The following is a 17,157-nucleotide window of genomic DNA, read 5'->3' as shown; positions in this document are numbered from 1 at the left end:
AGCAATGTTACGAATTCCTTGTAGGGTCCATTTTAGGGTTTAGGAGCCGCGTGTACCTTATATATTTACCTTTTATTTAGTGTTTTTTTTCTGTGCTATGGGTCTACTGTACATGTAGAACAATAAAAAAACATTTTACTAATTGAGTAGAGCCAGGCCCACACGACAAGACTTCGACAAATCTTAACAGATGTTGAAAATGTGAGAGACCCCAGACTGACAACATATCACCACACATTTAACAGTTTCGTTCCTAGTGTGTGGAGAGCAACAGATTCTGTTCATGAACAACACAATATCCTAATCTTGCGAAGACCCACAAGATGGACTTTGCTCCTGATTGTCAGAAGGAAGGGGAATGGAGGCTTTATTGTCTTTATTTGATTACAATTTAGAATTAATACGATTGCATATCACTCAACTGTTGGCTTCCTCACACTGGCGCCCGTTAGAATTTAGGATTTACTTTTCGCCTTAAATACATTGCCTGTCCGTCTGTCCGTCTGTCCATCTGTCTACCTTTCAGTCCTTCATTTGTGCACTCCAAACGTATGCATCTTTAAGCAAATATATATATATATATATATAAAACATATATAACATAAAAAATACATGTTTCCATAACAACATCAGGTTCTGAAACTTCGTTAGTCTCCGTTTAAATTAGAAAATCCATAAGCTGAAACTTGCTATTCATGATTTTGGATCCTGCAGCAGGTGCTTATCATAATATTTCCTTGTTGTCTCAAAAAAAGAAAAACGAGTTCTACAAACTATAAGACTGAGCAAACAATGTTCAGTATTTACAGGACACTGCAGCCGCAGAGTCGGTGTGGAATGCACGGCATGACTCCACCACGATGACAGATCATCGCTGTGCGCTTCACTCGGCGAAGAGCTTCTCCCTCAGTTTGTAGTAAGTCCCTTTCAGTTCCATCAGCTCGGCGTCAGTCCCTTGTTCCTGAACCTTCCCCCCTCCAATCACAACGATGTGATCCGCCCTCTCCACGGTCTTCAGCCGATGAGCGATGACCAGCAGTGTCTGGTCGGGATCGGTGGTCAGGGCCTGCTGGACCTGCACCAAAGAGAGAACACTTATTTACCATGATCGCGCAAGCCTAGCAACTACCCCGGACCACCCTGGACCACCATGGTCAACCCTGGACCATCATGGTCAACCCGGGACCACCATGGTCAACCATGGACTACAGTGGACCAATGTTTGTACCTTGTTCTCGCTGTCGGTGTCCAGTGAGCTGGTGATCTCGTCCAGAATGAGGACTTTAGGTTTTCTGACCAGGGCTCTGGCTATGGCTATCCGCTGCTTCTCACTGTTGGCCAGCTGACCTCCACCCTCCCCCACCTCTGAAGGATGGATGATACAGAACCATAAGTCACACACAGAGGCTGGACGCACTCTAGGCCTGGACAATATTCATCTTAAAGTATAAATAATAGTATATAATATTGCTAATACCTCATTATGTATTCAAAATCCAATGTTAAAGAGCAATTACAATATAGTTTCAACCTCAATATCAGACCAAATCATTCCAGAGGTAAGTAGTGGTTTGACCTTCTCCATCTCTAAAAGCTTGAGAAACTCAAATAAACCCCCCCACCCCGAAAATTTTGTATATGTTTATTTTTATTTTTTATATGTGCCCCCAATTTCTCAGTGGTGAAAAAAGTATTCATATCTTACACTCAAATAGGAGTATAAAGACTCAAAGGAAAAAATACTCAAAAACCTGTGTTAAACATTTTGCTCAAGTAAAAGTATTTAAAGTACTTGATACTAAATGACCCAGGTAACAGAAGTTTAAAGTACTATTTAACAACGTAACGTGGCGTACACACACAATCCATCCTTGATGTATTCACCTCTATTAATTGCGCTAAAGGTGATGATGTCCATTCAGTAAGACAAAGGACAGTTAAGTAGACTACATACAGTGTGTTTAAAGGTGCAGTCATATTGTCTACCTGTGTCGTAGCCGCTCTCCAATTGGATGATGAAGTCGTGGGCGTTGGCTCGGCGTGCCGCTTCCTGGATATCCTCCAAAGAGCATTCAGCGAGGCCGTAGGCTATGTTGTCTCTGACAGAGCCAGAGAACAGGACGGGCTCCTGGCTCACCAGGGCTATCTGTCAAAGCAGCAAGCAGCATCAATCAATCAGTGTCGGGGAAGTTTGTTCCACTCTGTTCCACTGTGCCGTTACACATCTTCCACGGTCGACGCTTCATTCAAGCTTTTGATGAAAGCGACGCTAAAATGTGTGTAAAGGGGGCGTTTCACTTTATTTCCCTTCCCGTATGTTTCCACCAATCATATCGCTGGGGGCGGGGCTCTGTTAGCAGCCATTACATGGAACGAGTCCAAACTGGAAACAACCCGACGAGCGAAAGCAGAACAATAACATGCTGATTGGAACGTGACCTGATGACCAGGGACGAACAACCCTTTTAGGAAGGAGCGCTGGCATCCCAGATTACTCCTTCGCTCATAGCGAACACCAACCGGGCCGGCACCGATAACTTTGACTTTTCCCCGTTGCCAGCGGAAAGACGAGCAACAACATCCTGTCCGGACACCAACGTTCTCAGACGAAGGTTTCCAACGTTCAACGCTGTGTAGAACGGCCACAGAAATACACTTATTAGAATCCTCATCTGTCAGCTCCATCTGGTCACTGGCCAAGGAGTTTCCCTTTGCTGCCATATCCCTGCCACGCTCAACACGGAAACGGGGCGGGGCTTAAAACCTACGACGAGATTCACCTTTTTGTAACGGCGGTGACATCATTTCCAATTGGAGTAGGGAGGTTTTGGCGCATCCATGTTTTTAACAAACCTCATGAACCGTAATCCCTCTCTGACGTCTCGCCGTGGGAGTTAAAGCCGCAGCGTATCTTGATACATGTGAAGTTTGGGTTTGGTCGTTGTGCTTCACTTCCCTGCGACGCACGCTTTGATGAACAAAGGCGTAGATAAACAGCAGGTCAAACACGTGACCTCAAAATCCTCTTTGGAAAACAGTAACGGGGTTCAACACTAATGCGAGGGTTGAACCCATAAGATTTTACACCACATTCACTTCATTTGACTTCAAGCGCGGCAGAAACCTCCTTCTTTAGCTCGGGTCCCAACCTTCCTGTGGAGAAAGCGGTGCTCGTAGGATTTCAGCGGCTGTCCGTCCAGCAGGATCTCCCCGCACTGCGGCTCGTAGAACCTCTCCAGCAGGCGGGCGCAGGTGCTCTTTCCCTCTCCGGACGGTCCCACCAGGGCCGTCATCTTCCCTGGCCTCAGCTCCAAACTCAAGTCCTGACACAAGGAAACGTTCATTTTGCCACGGAATGTGAGAGCCTTTATGATCTTAGGTTTCTGATTCTAAGGTACAAAGCAAAGGTGGCTGTTTGATTTTAACGGGGTTGAAACCCCACCTGCTCCCAACTTTACATACATATACCCGTCAGGTCCTGCCGTCATTCAGGCGTCTTAGCTTTCGCCACACGCCACCTCCCCAGTCTCCATCTCTCGCTCCCTCTCTCCTTTTTTCCCTTCCCTTAGGAACCACCAGGCGATCCCAAGGCGCGGCTGAGCTCCCGACGCCCTGAAGACTCTTTTCCCCGTCCCGAGTCATGGCTCCCCAGTCTCTAAACCTTCCACTCTCCTTTGTTCTGTGTTCCTACACAAGTCAGAGCTGACACGTACACGGATGCTCCGCCGGAGACCCACCTGCAGCACCGCTCTGTCGGGATGCGAGGGGTAGGAGAAGGTGAGGCCCCGGAACAGCACACGTCCCGCCAGGCCGGCGGGGGACAGGGTGCCCCGGGGGCCCAGCCGGGGCTCTCGGTCCAGGTACTCAAACACCTTCCCTGCAGCGCCCACCGAGTTCAGCATGTCACCAAAGATGTAGATCAGTGTCTGGAGAGGAAGTCAGAGGCCGCTTGATCAACTGTGAACATCAATAGTGATAATAATAATGATAAGAACCTTCAACAATGTTCAAACCAATGATTCCCAACCTTTTTCATTTGAAGGACACTCATTATGACACCTATTAGGCCACGGACCCCATTTGATAAGATTTAGTCTCTGGGGCCTCAATCTGAGAAGATTTTTATTTTTATATATGATTTAATGTCTCTACTCTAGTCTGGTGATGTTGAACTATTAATCATTCTGCTGGAGATCCCCTGGGAGCTCTTGAAGGACACCTGTTAAGAATCACTGGTTTAACATATATATACTGTGTATATATATATATATATATATATATATATATATACTGTATATACTGTATGTGTTCCATATATACAGCAGCTAGCTAACCCTGATGTTGTCCCCCAGGTTGGTCTGGTAGAGTATGAAGGACAACAAGCTTCCAGTGGTCATCTGACCCCTTTGGATGAACAACCGGCCATAGTGTAGCACAGCCACCTGCATACACAGCTCAGACAGCTACACACACACACACACACACACACACACACACACACACACACACACACACACACACACACACACACACACACACACACACACACACACAGATGAACAAAAACAAACAACAACTCATCTCGGTCACAGTAAAGACAGTAATACAATCTCCTCATCATGGAAAAACAAAACTAAACAGCAGCAAAGTTCTCACCCTCCGTGCGAGCAGGTAGACGGCTCTGACGGTGTCGCGCTTGGCCTTCAGGCTGTGCGTGTCCATCAGCCGGTCGGCATAGCGACGGGCTTCGCCGCGCCCCGTGTTGAAGCTCCGTACCACCCTGATGCCGGACACCGTCTCATTGGCAGCGTCGTTGGCCCGCGCCATGGAGTCATGCACGGCCGTGGACAGTCTCTGGAAGTAGTTGAGTGATTGATACTTAAGTTCATCTTTTTTTTTATAGCAGTAACGTGTGAATTTATTTAGTTAAAAAATCCCTAATTTTATCCTTTTTTAGTTGACTATTTTAACAAAACAGTCGGTCAATGTATTTTGCGTTATGCATGTGCTCCTCTACATGCTGTTCCACTGTTGGTGGCGGGGTCCACCTTTCCGCTCCAGAAAGCACTGATGTGGTGAAGGCTCTGATCCATTTGATGAAGCAGTGTAGTTTGTGCTCAGAAACTGTGGATCTGGATGGACATTCATGAAGAAGAGCGGCACCCTCCCTTTCAAACATCTCCCCACGGAAAAAAGCCAAGACGAGGATGAACTCAGATGGTAGAAAATAAAAGTGTTTTTGGATGGAATTCTGGGAGTAACCCACGACAAGGCCAAGCCATCTTATGGATTTGACATTTTACGAGAATGTCCACTATAACCACCACACGTAGGGGGCAGTAGCTCAGGAGGAGGAGCAGGTCCTTCTTCCTGCTTGCCTGCTGTAGTGTCCTTGAGCAAGACACTTAACCCCTAACTGCTCCTGATGTCTGCGTCCATCAGCGTATGAATAATTGTTGGTCGCTTTGGACAAAAGCATCTGCTAAATGATGTAAAAATAACACACTTCAGTAGCTCAACGTGTCCTTTCAACTACATCGGGGAAAACAAGTAAACGTTGGTTTTACAAATACCTGGTAGTGTGTGTCGTAGAGCTTCTGTATCAAGCCTGTGACGGGCGTCTCCATCAGCACCAGGAGGGTGAGCTTCCAGGAGAGGCTGGTCATCAGGGAGATCATGCCCAGCGTCTTAATCAGCGTCCTGAGCAGGACGTTGACGTTCAAAGCCACCGTGCGGCTCATCAGGGTGGTGTCTCTGGACAGCCTGCACGTGAGCTCACCTGCACGGAGGAGCCGCTGTTACGCAACAGAGTAGATACTGCTCTGCCTGATGCAGCAGGACGGCTACTACTCCATTCTATCAGAGCTCTATGAAGCTCCACACCATAACAGCCTATAATGTAATAACAGCCTAGATAATAGAGTGTTATTATAGGGCTGTGGCGTATTACCTGTTCCAACCATCCTCCACCTACTTTTCCGCACGTGGAGGGTTGATGACGACGCTGCATAGAAACTTTCACTGACGTCTTGCCCTCGCAGTTCATTGGGGGATACGGTCGCCAGCGCAGTGGGCAGTGTTTCCAAACAGTACTATGGTGTTTCGCTGGATGTAGTCGTAGTGGTACTTTTTGCACACAATTTGATGCATGGTATGGTTTTGGACATGCAAAACGCAAATTCTATGTACTCAATCATATCCATAAAATCATGAATATTTATTTGAAATATCACTTCATTGAGTGAAATGAACAGCCAGTGTGGAAAATGAATGACCAGTTGGGCACTGGACTTTGTTGAGTCATCTTAATTGTATTTCATGCCCCTCTGTTTCGTTACGTTCCACCCTATCATGAGGCTCCACATGAAGACATTTTCTGGATGAACAGTCTTTGCGTTGCAAGCCGCAAGTTTCAACGATACCGTACCTTCCAGCGTGTTTCGGGGGAGACGCACCTGTTTTAATGGCCTCAAAGAAAGCAATCTCCTGATTGACCAGAGCCCCAAAAAGCTTGACCTTAATTCTGCACGTGAAGCTGCTGATTGCACAGAGGAAGAGACCCCCTCTGCAGCCTGCACAGAAGGAGCTGCACACACACACACACACACACACACACACACACACACACACACACACACACACACACACACACGTGGATACAGGCATACATTGACAAATGGACATATGCCCAAATGTATAAATATATTCTCATAAATAAAATGCAAGGAGTGTGAAAGGTGAAAGAATTAAAGGATAAAGACGTGAACATTTCATTTCCGTACCTTCCCAGCGAGTAGAGGCCCATGAAGAGTATCGCTGAGAGGAATTCATTGGACTGGTACTCGCTGCCCAGGATGTCGATGACCTTGCCCGTGTAGATGGGGATGGACATCTCGCCTGGACACAGTCACACAGACCCATCCTCAATGTCATCGTCATCATCATTATTGTGTTGTCAAAATGTTAATGTTCTTCTTTGTCAATGTTCATGTAAAAACATCTTAACATAAAAACAAAATATACAGAATAAAATAAACACGTACAGGTACTCCTCACTTAACCACCAAGTTCAGTTCCTAAGACCAGGTCGTTAAGAGAATTGGTCGATAAGCGAGTAAGGGAGGTTATTTCATAGTAGTGTATATAGTATGTATAGTGTATATAGTATGTATAGTGTATATAGTATGTATAGTGTATATAGTATGTATAGTGTATATAGTATGTATAGTGTATATAGTATAGTGTCATTATCGTGTTATTTCATGGTAAGGGGGCCTGGTGATTGCGAACGCTTGTGTAGTGAATATTAACAGACTGCGGGAATGAGACTGAGAACGGAGATGAGAGGATATCTATATAGTATATATAGTATATATAGTATATATAGTATATATAGCATATATAGTGTATATAGTGTATATAGTGTATATAGTATATATAGTATATATAGTATATATAGCATATATAGCGTATATAGTGTATACAGTGTATACAGTATATATAGTATATATAGTATATATAGTATATATAGCATATATAGTGTATATAGTGTATATAGTGTATATAGTATATATAGTATATATAGTAGAGTATATAAAGGGTGATGAGATACTTGGTATTGTACAATACCGAGAGGTCATGGAGCTGGTCATAAGAATGTACGTTAACCAGGTAGGTCGTTAAGAGAGGAGTACCTGTACTGACGGGGAAGGTGGACCCCACCACCAACTATGAAAAAAGCGAGTAGAGAAGCACATACACAATGCAAACGCACTGAATGACTGTTCCTTATAAAGTTCCAGCAAAATAAAGTATCAAACATGTTTTTTTTTTCACAAAATAATATCGCGGATGACAACTTTAACAAAGCGCGTCCACATACTTACACAGCACGGAGAGCGAGAGGAAGACGAAGGCCCCGAGTAGGTACAAGAAGTCGGGCTTGTACAAGCGGAGGACCCTGACAAACAGCACCCTCGCCTTCTGGTTCCTCTCCTCCCCGGTGGCTCCGTCCTCTCGTCCCGGGAGCGTCAGCTCCCAGAACAGCGCCGCGGCCGCACACGCTGCGCCGCCGGTCAGCCAAGCGCGCCAGCCCCCGCACACCAAGCGCCCGTTTCCCGGCTCGTCACCGCCGCCGCGCAGCAGCCGGTGCCCGGTCTCATACACCGGGACGAGGAGGGCGTGAGCCGCCAGGAAGCGCAGCAGCGCCGGCCGGGGACGATCCCACGCCAGCCGAGCGACGGAGAGCAGCGACGCGCACCGGAGACACGCACCGAGCCAGAGGAGCGCCACGCCGCGCGGCTGCTCCCCGGACCCCAGAGCGTGGAACAGGGACACGTCCACGCAGAGCGCCGCGGCCGAAGCAGCTGTTTTACACATGAATGATGTTGTGGATGTGGACATTTCTCCGAAGGGACGGATGATCCGGTCGCCGGGTTCTTCTCCTCTTCGTATGAAGGCGTTTTACTTTCAGTTTCATCCTCAGCCATCCCGAGTTTCCCCGAAACGAGCAAGTTAAAAGATGTGAGGCCCGCAGGACGTGTCCACCGTTCACACACAGACCATAATCATAATAAAGATGACATATGTCTACTTTTAGAAATTGGCAAAGGATTCATTTATTGTGCGTCATATTAGTTTGCCCGTAAAGTAATTAATCAATATTATGTATATTATGACATCATCATGATTAATACTGAGGCTGTAGTCGTCAATACAAGTAGTCAGCTGTTATAATGTCCTTGAAGATTTTAATATGCAATGAAGCAAATTGAGACAGTGAAACAAGTTGCATTTATTTTATTTTTTTATTTATTTTCTCCTAAAACTCAAACAGCCATCAACCATATATGGTCATTGTGATTAAAACATATTTGAATGATGGCAATTTAAGCAGAGACTGCTAATAGACATATTAACTGCACCTGTCAAAACTAACTCTGTAAATCTGTTGGTCATTAAATATTTTTCTTGTTCTATATAATCACACTGAGTTTATATGTCGTACTTCAGAATATTTGGCAAACGGCAGAATAATGACATAAAATAATGAATTGACAATCATTTTGATCCAAATTGAGCTCACCCATAACAAATATATGGATCCAGACCAGCAGTGTTTTTCCCTCATTATTTGAGACATTATTTGTCTTACCTGCTGCTAAGAGAGACTGCACCATAACTAGAAACACATACAGAATTAGTTTTATGCTGCAGTGCTTTAGAAAAGTCTTCAAAACAATCTCATTCATCATAAAAGGAAGGCAAGTCATTTCCCAGAATGACTTTCTCCTCTGCGCCGTCTTTATCGATGGTTACGATGTAGGCCACGCCTCCACTGGATCCATCACGGCTCATTGCAAGAGACAGTGCTAAAGAGAGCGAAAGAGGAAGGTCAGTGAAGGTTCTTACAGAAGAGAAGGAGATCAACGCCATCGTTCCTATAAAACACAACACGCACGACAGCTCAACATGATCCTGTCGCAGTGAAACACAACGGGAAGGAAATGAAAACTCTCAAATGGCTGTGAAGCACCAACTCCCAAAGGAAGCCTGCGGCGGTGCGCGGGCGTCCTTCCTGTGTTGTGTGTCCGTGTCTCTTACTGTTGAGGACGAAGCGCTGACACGCCTCTCTGCTCATTCCTTTACGGAACTCTGCGTCCACAAAGCCGTAGACGTAGAAGCTGCCGGAGCCGCCCACCGCAAAGGGCTGCCGTGTCAGCAGGCCACTCAGGGTGGCAAACACCTGACAGGGGGCCAAGAGGGGAGAGACAGACAGACAGACATGCAGACAGACAGAGAGACAGACATGCAGACAGACAGACAGACAGAGAGACAGACAGACAGACAGATGGATGGATAAACATGCAGACACACAGACATGCAGACACGCAGACAGATGGACCGACAGGCAGACACAGACATGCAGACAGAGACATGCAGACAGACAGATAGACAGACATGCAGACAGACAGACGAATAGACATGAAGACGAACGGACAGACAGACATGCAGACAGACAGACACGCAAATAGACATACAGACATGCAGACAGACAGACATGCAAACAGACATGCAGACAGACAGACATGCAGATAGACAGATATGCCGACAGACAGACCGACAGATATGCAGATACACAGACATGCAGAAAGACAGACATTCAGACGGACAGACAGCCAGACATGCGGACAGACAGACAACCAGAGATGCAGACAGACGGATGTATAGACATTCAAATGGACAGACAGACATGTAGACAGACAGACAGACAGACAGACAGACATGCAAATAAACATGTGGACAGACAGACAGGCAGGCAGAAAAAGGCAGGCATGCAGACAGACAGACAGACAGACAGACATGTAGACAGCCAGACAAACAGACAGACAGACAGACAGACAGAAATCATCAATCAAAATGGCAGCAGGACGGTCGCTGGTTTTAGTCCCGGTAAAAGCGGGCGGTGTGCAGCTCCTTGTTGCTGTTTTCTGTTTTTATTTGCTTGTTGACGTGCACGTCCCAAAACGCTGCTGCACCAACACCGACTACAGGAGTCACTGTCAACGGCGGGCGCCCCTGCAAAGTAAGTCCTTGAAAAACCTCAAGGCCCCTGAAACAAGGAAGCCAAAAGCAGTGTCCAAACGATGCCCTGTTTCACGTATCCCCGAGGGAACAGCAACGAGCTGAGAAGGTGTTGAGGACTGACCTGCCCCCCCGCCTCTCCTGTCCCAGCCGGCCACGATCAGATGCGCCGACAGATCCTCCTTGTACTCGTAGGAGATGTTCTTCACCAGCGTGGCCGCCGAACGCACCTGGGGGTCCTCACCCATCTCAATGCTAAAACAGAGAGAGAGGGAGGGAGAGACTTTGACTTTTAAGGTTCCTTTATTTTCAGTAAGTCGTGTCACAACATCAGCAACTTGATGACGAAGGAACCAAAAAACAACAAAAATAAAGACAAACCACAGCAAATCACAGGTCAGTAAGAGGACAGACATCTCTCTTCAGAGACAACTAGGTACGCAGGGATCTGTTGATGTCTTCACCAGGTTTGAGACAGCTGTTCACTATAAGGACGGCTCCCTTTGGAGCCCAGACTTCCTCCTTTGTACAGTTTACCTCCTTGGAGAGAGAGAGAGAGAGAGAGACACTAGAGATTCCCCGTCAGCCCAGTTTGTTTCCTCTCTCAGGACTTGCCATTTCTTCTGGCTTGTGTTATTTCTGGTATTATTATCAGGGTATCATCATATTATCATCATATATTTGACAATTATATTTAATTTTTACTTCACTTTTAAAATTTTATTTGTATATATTTGACAATTAAATTTAAATTAGATTTTTACCTCACTTTTTAATTATTACTTATTTTATCTCTTATATTTGATTATTATTTTTATTCTTTATTTTTTCGGACCATCCAGCTGTTTTATTTTTCAATGCTTATGGTCTCCACTGCAGTGCAGCTCGTATATGTAAATGTACCTGGCCGTTAAAATGGATGGGGATTGGGATTCTGAGATCCGAGTGGGGCGGTGGAGCGGAACACTTCCCACGGTGTGGACGGTGTGGACGGTGTGGGCGGTGTGGACGGTGTGGACGGTGTGGACGGTGTGGGCGGTGTGGACGGTGTACCTGTGGACATGGAGCTGGTAGTTGACGATCTCGGCGACGGTCTGGGCGTCGGCAGCAGAGCTGGACAGGGCGCAGTAAATGTTGTCGTGGAGAGGGGACAGCTTGTTCATCACCCTGTTCACCACCGAGGCTCTGGGTGGAGCCGATGGGAGGTAGAGAGGAACACACACACACACACACACACACACACACACACACACACACACACACACACACACACACACACACACACACACACACACACACACACACACACACACACACACACACACAGGGCTGAGAGGTGCGTTGCTTTCACATGGTATTGTGATATGAGACTAGATTTCCTCTGAGATTGTTGTTGTCGTGGTTTCAGGAGAAAGTAAAATATTGCCTTTAAGGAGTTTTCCAGTGAAGTAACGCTGCTTCAGTTTTCTTATGTTCTGATCAATGTTCATAATAACATCATATCCACATCACCAGTGAGTGTTTGGTAAATATGTGCAATATTTGTGGAAAGATCTCATGGGAGCGATGATAGTCGTCCCCAAAATGTTGTGAAATTGTCCATATTGTGTTATTTTAAAAAAAAAGAGAGAAATCATATTTTGTTGATTTCACATTGATATTGACGTCATTGAAATCAGCTCCACACACACACACACACACACACACACACACACACACACACACACACGCACACACACACATACACACACACACACACACACACACACACACACACACACACACACACATTCCTCTATTACGACACACATACACACACACACAAAAGCACATACACACACACGCACAGACACTACTATTCTACCAAACACAAGCACACACACACGTTCCTATATTACCACTCACACACATAAACACGCACGCACACGCACATAAACACTCGCACGCACGCACTTACCCCGCGGACACTCTAGAATCCGAGCCCAGCACAACTCCCCCATCGAACTCTATGGCAATGATGGTCGTCTACAAGAAGAAAACAAAGATTACAAGGAATAAAGTCAGGTGTAAGCGTTGGTGTTTTATATCCCATGTGATTCGTAAAGGTTTAATTCATGAAGAGGAGTTGAAATACATGCGAGTCTACCGCGACATGCATCATCATAAAAAATAAAAGTAATAATAATAATAATAATAATAAAACAAAAGCTTTATCCTCACGTCAGACAGATGTTTGTCCAGGAAATGAAACAGGCATTAAATGTTCTTACTCCAGTTTTTACTTCTTCGCTCATCCATTCCGGCTCCGGTTCCTCTAACATGGTGATGGCAGACTGCAAACGTTCATTCAGGGAAGTTCCACCTCAGAGTTGAAGCTGCTGTTGTTTCAACACCAACAAGAAAAGCACCGTCACTTCTTTCCAAACCTTGTGTCTTTATTGTCACCTTTAAAGCGCTGGACTCCAGGAGGGAGGCTTGTCTTCTCTGCTCAAACCCAAAGTGACAGTGACTCTGTTCCTTGTGCTCGAACACTTTAAGAAAAATAAAAGGCATCGAGCTTTAAGAGATATAGAAATCCAGCCCCTTCTCACAAAAACGATTAACTATTTATTATTACCTCACTAATGAGGCGATGTTTACTGTTTATATGAGCACTTTCTGCCAGCAAGGTTCAGGTTCAACCACATTGCAGATTATCATAATAAAATAAAGTGTGCACACTCTATTTTTATTAATATTCTTATCATCTTTTTTTATATAAATGATTAAATATTGCATCATCCTGGTCACGTTTGAATGTAAATTGGGGCAACGATAAAAAAAACAAAACAACATGTCATGTTTCATTTCCACACGTTACACACACATGGGAAGGTAAGACAACGACAGCAGGGCTCAGGCTTCTAGAACAGACAGTTTATTGTCATTGATAATTCATTCCCTTGCAGCACACAAACACTTTTTTTGATCAACTGGATGAAGTAATAAGCTCATAATATGTGATGTCATCTGACAATGGATATGCAGCTGCTGTGTGAATTAATTGGAAATACACGGAAATACACACCCAGACTATCACTGGGCAACAGAGGGTAATTTAACTTTATTTAAATCCACCTTTCACACTACAACACCAGTGCACAACACAGGATAAATATCTTCTTTATTGGAGAAAAGCTCGTATTCCGCAATTTCTACCAGGACTAAAATCTGCTCTGGAGCAGCGGCTCTGGGGCTCTGGTTGTCCCCGTTGTCACAGGCTTCATTTGGACTCGATCACTCGTCGTGGAACTTTGGGAGCTTGTTGCCGGGGACGACCACATGCTCCACCGCCGTCTCCGTGATGACCACCAGGTGAGCCACGCCGCCACTCACGTTGTCCCTCCCCATGGCCAGGGAGAGAGCTGAGGGCAGGGGTGAGGAGGAAGAGGGCGAGAGAGAGGGAGAGAGAAGAAGGAGAGTTAGAAAGAAGGAGGAGGAATCATGGTGGATAGGAACAAGTGAACGGCAGAGAGGAGCAAGACGCCAGTGGCAGGAAGAACAGAAGAGGAATTTGGTCAAGTTGTCACAGGATGTGTGTCAATGACTCGTCCACTGTCCAATAGATTATTCCTAATTCATGAATCGTGAATCGACTTTGGGTTGAATCTGTTTTGTTGAAATGAGATTGTGACGATTGCATAGAAATGAACTGAATTCACCTCAAAGTATTACTGCTGTGACCATGTGACCTGTACATTTTAATGTGAGCAACAGATTTCTATCCTCACCTTTACTTCCACTGAGTGAGTGCACCTTGTTCTGCTAAATAAAATGGCGGCATGAACCAACCCCAACCAACAGTGTTGCCCGGGGGCAACACTGTTGGTGTAATTGGGGCCAAGGCAGCGTTCACAGAAACCTTCCTCCGGGAACGGGAGGAAATTCCTCTCAAGTGCTCAAGCGCCGCTCCCAACCTCATGTATGAACCATGTCAATCGTGCTTTTGGCCCCTTGTGTCGTGAGAACGGGGCCCTTAAAAGACCATGAATAGGACCGTACCGTTGGTGGCAAACTGGAGGCACTCCTCTTTGGTCATGCCAGCTTTGTATTTGGCGTCCACATAGCCGTAGATGTAGGTGCTGCCAGATCCGCCGATGGTGAAGGGCTGAGGAATCAGCATGCCTCCCAGAGACACAACGTACACCTGCATGGGGAGCACACAGAGCAGACTGGCCCTGGTTCATTGAACTGGATGAAATCCAGACATGGGCACATTGTGATGTGGTCTCAATGAAGCTACAGGGCAACGCGACGTGATTTTCCGAGGCCGATTTGGCAACGATTTGAGATGGGGCTGAGTGACATGAGATCTGAGCTGTGAAAGGGTAAATAAACCACACGCTTGAATATTTGGGAACCTCTGGGAAGGCTCACATCACGCCTCTGACCCGCTCACATTGAAGAAGGGTTCAGACAAGAAGCCAAATCACGGCAAATCTGAGCCCGGCTTAACACAAGGCTCTGGGCCGAAGGGGAGGAGTTTGGGCCCCGGGGGGTGGGGCCCCTCACCTGTGCTCCTTTCTTCCTGTCCCAGCCGGCTGTGATGAAGCCGGCCTGGAGCTCCTCCTTGTTTCCGTAGCACAGCTCCTTCAGCACGGAGGCGGCGGCCATCACCAGCGGCGGGCTCTCCATCTGGACGCTACGGGTTTGGGTACGGAGGGAAGATAAAGGGAAGATGAGAGGGAAGGTAAGATGGGCCCAGGAAGAGGGAGAGTGGAGGGGGAGGAACAACATGTATGTAAATGAGAGGAGAAGAGACGTAGAAAGACAGGAAGAAAATATAATACACGTGTGAGCGAAACAAACTCTGCTGCTGTTACTTCTTCCTGTTAAAGGCTGATGACTGCAATGTCAGCTCCACCTCCACTGACAAGTGTAGTTGTTGTGAGTCGCCTTGGATTACAGCGACCGCCACTTGAAAATGTCAATGTACCGCACAGGAAAATAATTACTGTTACATATGAATGAGCATGCAAGTGTGTGTCTGCGTGCACATGCTTGTGTGTGTGTGTGTGTGTGTGTGTGTGTGTGTGTCAGGTGGACATGCATGCAGATTTACAGTGGGAGCATTTATACCCATGCACATGCACCCAAATGATTTTACCTGTACATGCTTGTTTTGGGGAGGCATGGGTGTATACTGTGTGTGTGTGTGTGTGTGTGTGTGTGTGTGTGTGTGTGTGTGTGTGTGTGTGTGTGTGTGTGTGTGTGTGTGTGTGTGTGTGCATTGCTTATGCACCTGTGGAAGGACAGGTGGAACTTGGCAGCTTTGAGGACAGCCTGTGCATCTGCCAGTGAACCAGCCATGCAGCAGAAGATTCTGTCATGCACCTGAATCAGCTTGTTGATGGTCTTAGATGATACAAAGGACCTGGACGGAGAGAGAGAGAGAGAGAGAGAGAGAGAGAGAGAGAGAGGGGGGAGAGGGGAGAGGGAGAGGAGGAACAGATAAGGAAGATGAATATTGTTGCCAAAGAGTTTCCCAATGAATAAACAGCCTTAGAGATAAACAGATAGATAGATAGATAGACAGACAGACAGACAGACAGACAGACAGACAGACAGACAGACAGATAGACAGACAGATAGATAGATAGATAGATAGATAGATAGATAGATAGATAGACAGACAGACAGACAGACAGACAGACAGACAGATAGATAGATAGATAGATAGATAGATAGATAGATAGATAGATAGATAGATAGACAGACAGATAGACAGACAGACAGACAGACAGACAGATAGATAGATAGATAGATAGATAGATAGATAGATAGATAGATAGACAGACAGACAGACAGACAGACAGATAGATAGATAGATAGATAGACAGACAGACAGACAGACAGATGGACAGATAGACCTCTCACCCCCCAATTGAGGCCCTTGAGTCTGAACCAATCAGGACTCCTCCATCAAACGTCACTGCCAGGATGGTGGTCTGCATGAGGAGGGGGCAGTGGAAGCTTTCACCTCATGGTGGTGGACCCCGCCACCAGCAATGTCAACGTCATATCAAGGAGCGCGCGCCTCCAGCAAATACATTGAACGGCTGTTTCTTTAAACGTACCGGCTCCAAAAAAAAGAGGAAGATTCAAACCACTTTAATATCGCTGAGCATGCTGGGAAGTGGAGTCAAAGCAGGAAGATTGAGCAGAAATCCAAACTGTCCCCAAAACCCCTGTGATTAAGTGGGTTTGACACAAATGTCCCCCCAAAATACAACACTGCGTATGTACAAAGCACCTGCCACGAACACACAGTACAGAGTGTTTTCTTTCCTCTTTTATGGGTTATGCGATATGGGTTTACTCACCCCCGTGCTGACACCATTGATCCGGTGCGAGTAGGAGTCCTCCATGTTTTAAAGCAACACGAGAGAGAGAGAGAGAGAGAGAGAGAGAGAGAGAGAGAGAGAGCGCTCAGGGTGGCTTCAGGTGAGAATGGCTCAATCCAACGTCCTGGAGACCCTGAGAGCCCAGGTTTGATTTCTCTGTGTTTCTTTCCGGTTCTGACTTTGTGTGAAA

At 46.1% G+C, this 17,157-nt stretch overlaps 3 protein-coding genes and 1 pseudogene across 4 annotated transcripts in view; 1 reads left to right on the top strand and 3 right to left on the bottom strand.

The window, feature by feature from the left end:
* The window catches only part of LOC307228932 (teneurin-3), a gene marked incomplete at its 5' end in the record, with an annotated part of 375,882 nt that overhangs the window by 92,134 nt on the left and 266,591 nt on the right, over positions 1-17,157 (top strand). The window lies entirely within an intron of this gene.
* Positions 644-8,379, bottom strand: LOC307228999 (antigen peptide transporter 2-like; the record flags this gene model as incomplete). Its single annotated transcript, XM_079998872.1, has 11 exons — positions 644-1,075; positions 1,229-1,365; positions 1,987-2,146; positions 3,150-3,323; positions 3,738-3,926; positions 4,335-4,463; positions 4,657-4,854; positions 5,574-5,779; positions 6,456-6,586; positions 6,783-6,897; positions 7,887-8,379. 11 exons carry the CDS (start codon positions 8,377-8,379, stop codon positions 884-886), a joined length of 2,124 nt encoding a protein of 707 aa, XP_079854998.1. The 3' UTR covers positions 644-883.
* LOC307228936 (proteasome subunit beta type-9-like) lies at positions 9,244-12,905 on the bottom strand (annotated as a pseudogene). Its single transcript has 6 exons — positions 12,855-12,905; positions 12,542-12,609; positions 11,638-11,769; positions 10,709-10,839; positions 9,604-9,745; positions 9,244-9,371 (listed from the first exon to the last, which is right to left on the bottom strand). The product of its transcript is annotated as a proteasome subunit beta type-9-like (transcript).
* On the bottom strand, positions 13,676-16,991 carry LOC307228935 (proteasome subunit beta type-6-B like protein-like; the record flags this gene model as incomplete). The annotated part of the gene is made up of 6 exons (XM_079998787.1): positions 13,676-13,988; positions 14,626-14,770; positions 15,136-15,265; positions 15,866-15,997; positions 16,501-16,571; positions 16,947-16,991. The coding sequence occupies 6 exons, from the start codon at positions 16,989-16,991 to the stop codon at positions 13,861-13,863; spliced, it is 651 nt and encodes a 216-aa protein (XP_079854913.1). The 3' UTR covers positions 13,676-13,860.

The sequence above is a fragment of the Zeus faber genome (assembly GCF_960531495.2).
Source record: "Zeus faber genome assembly, chromosome: 4".
NCBI classification, from domain to species: Eukaryota; Metazoa; Chordata; class Actinopteri; order Zeiformes; family Zeidae; genus Zeus; species Zeus faber.
Note: the sequence above shows the minus strand (reverse complement) of the source record. Positions and strands in the feature narration are given on the sequence as shown.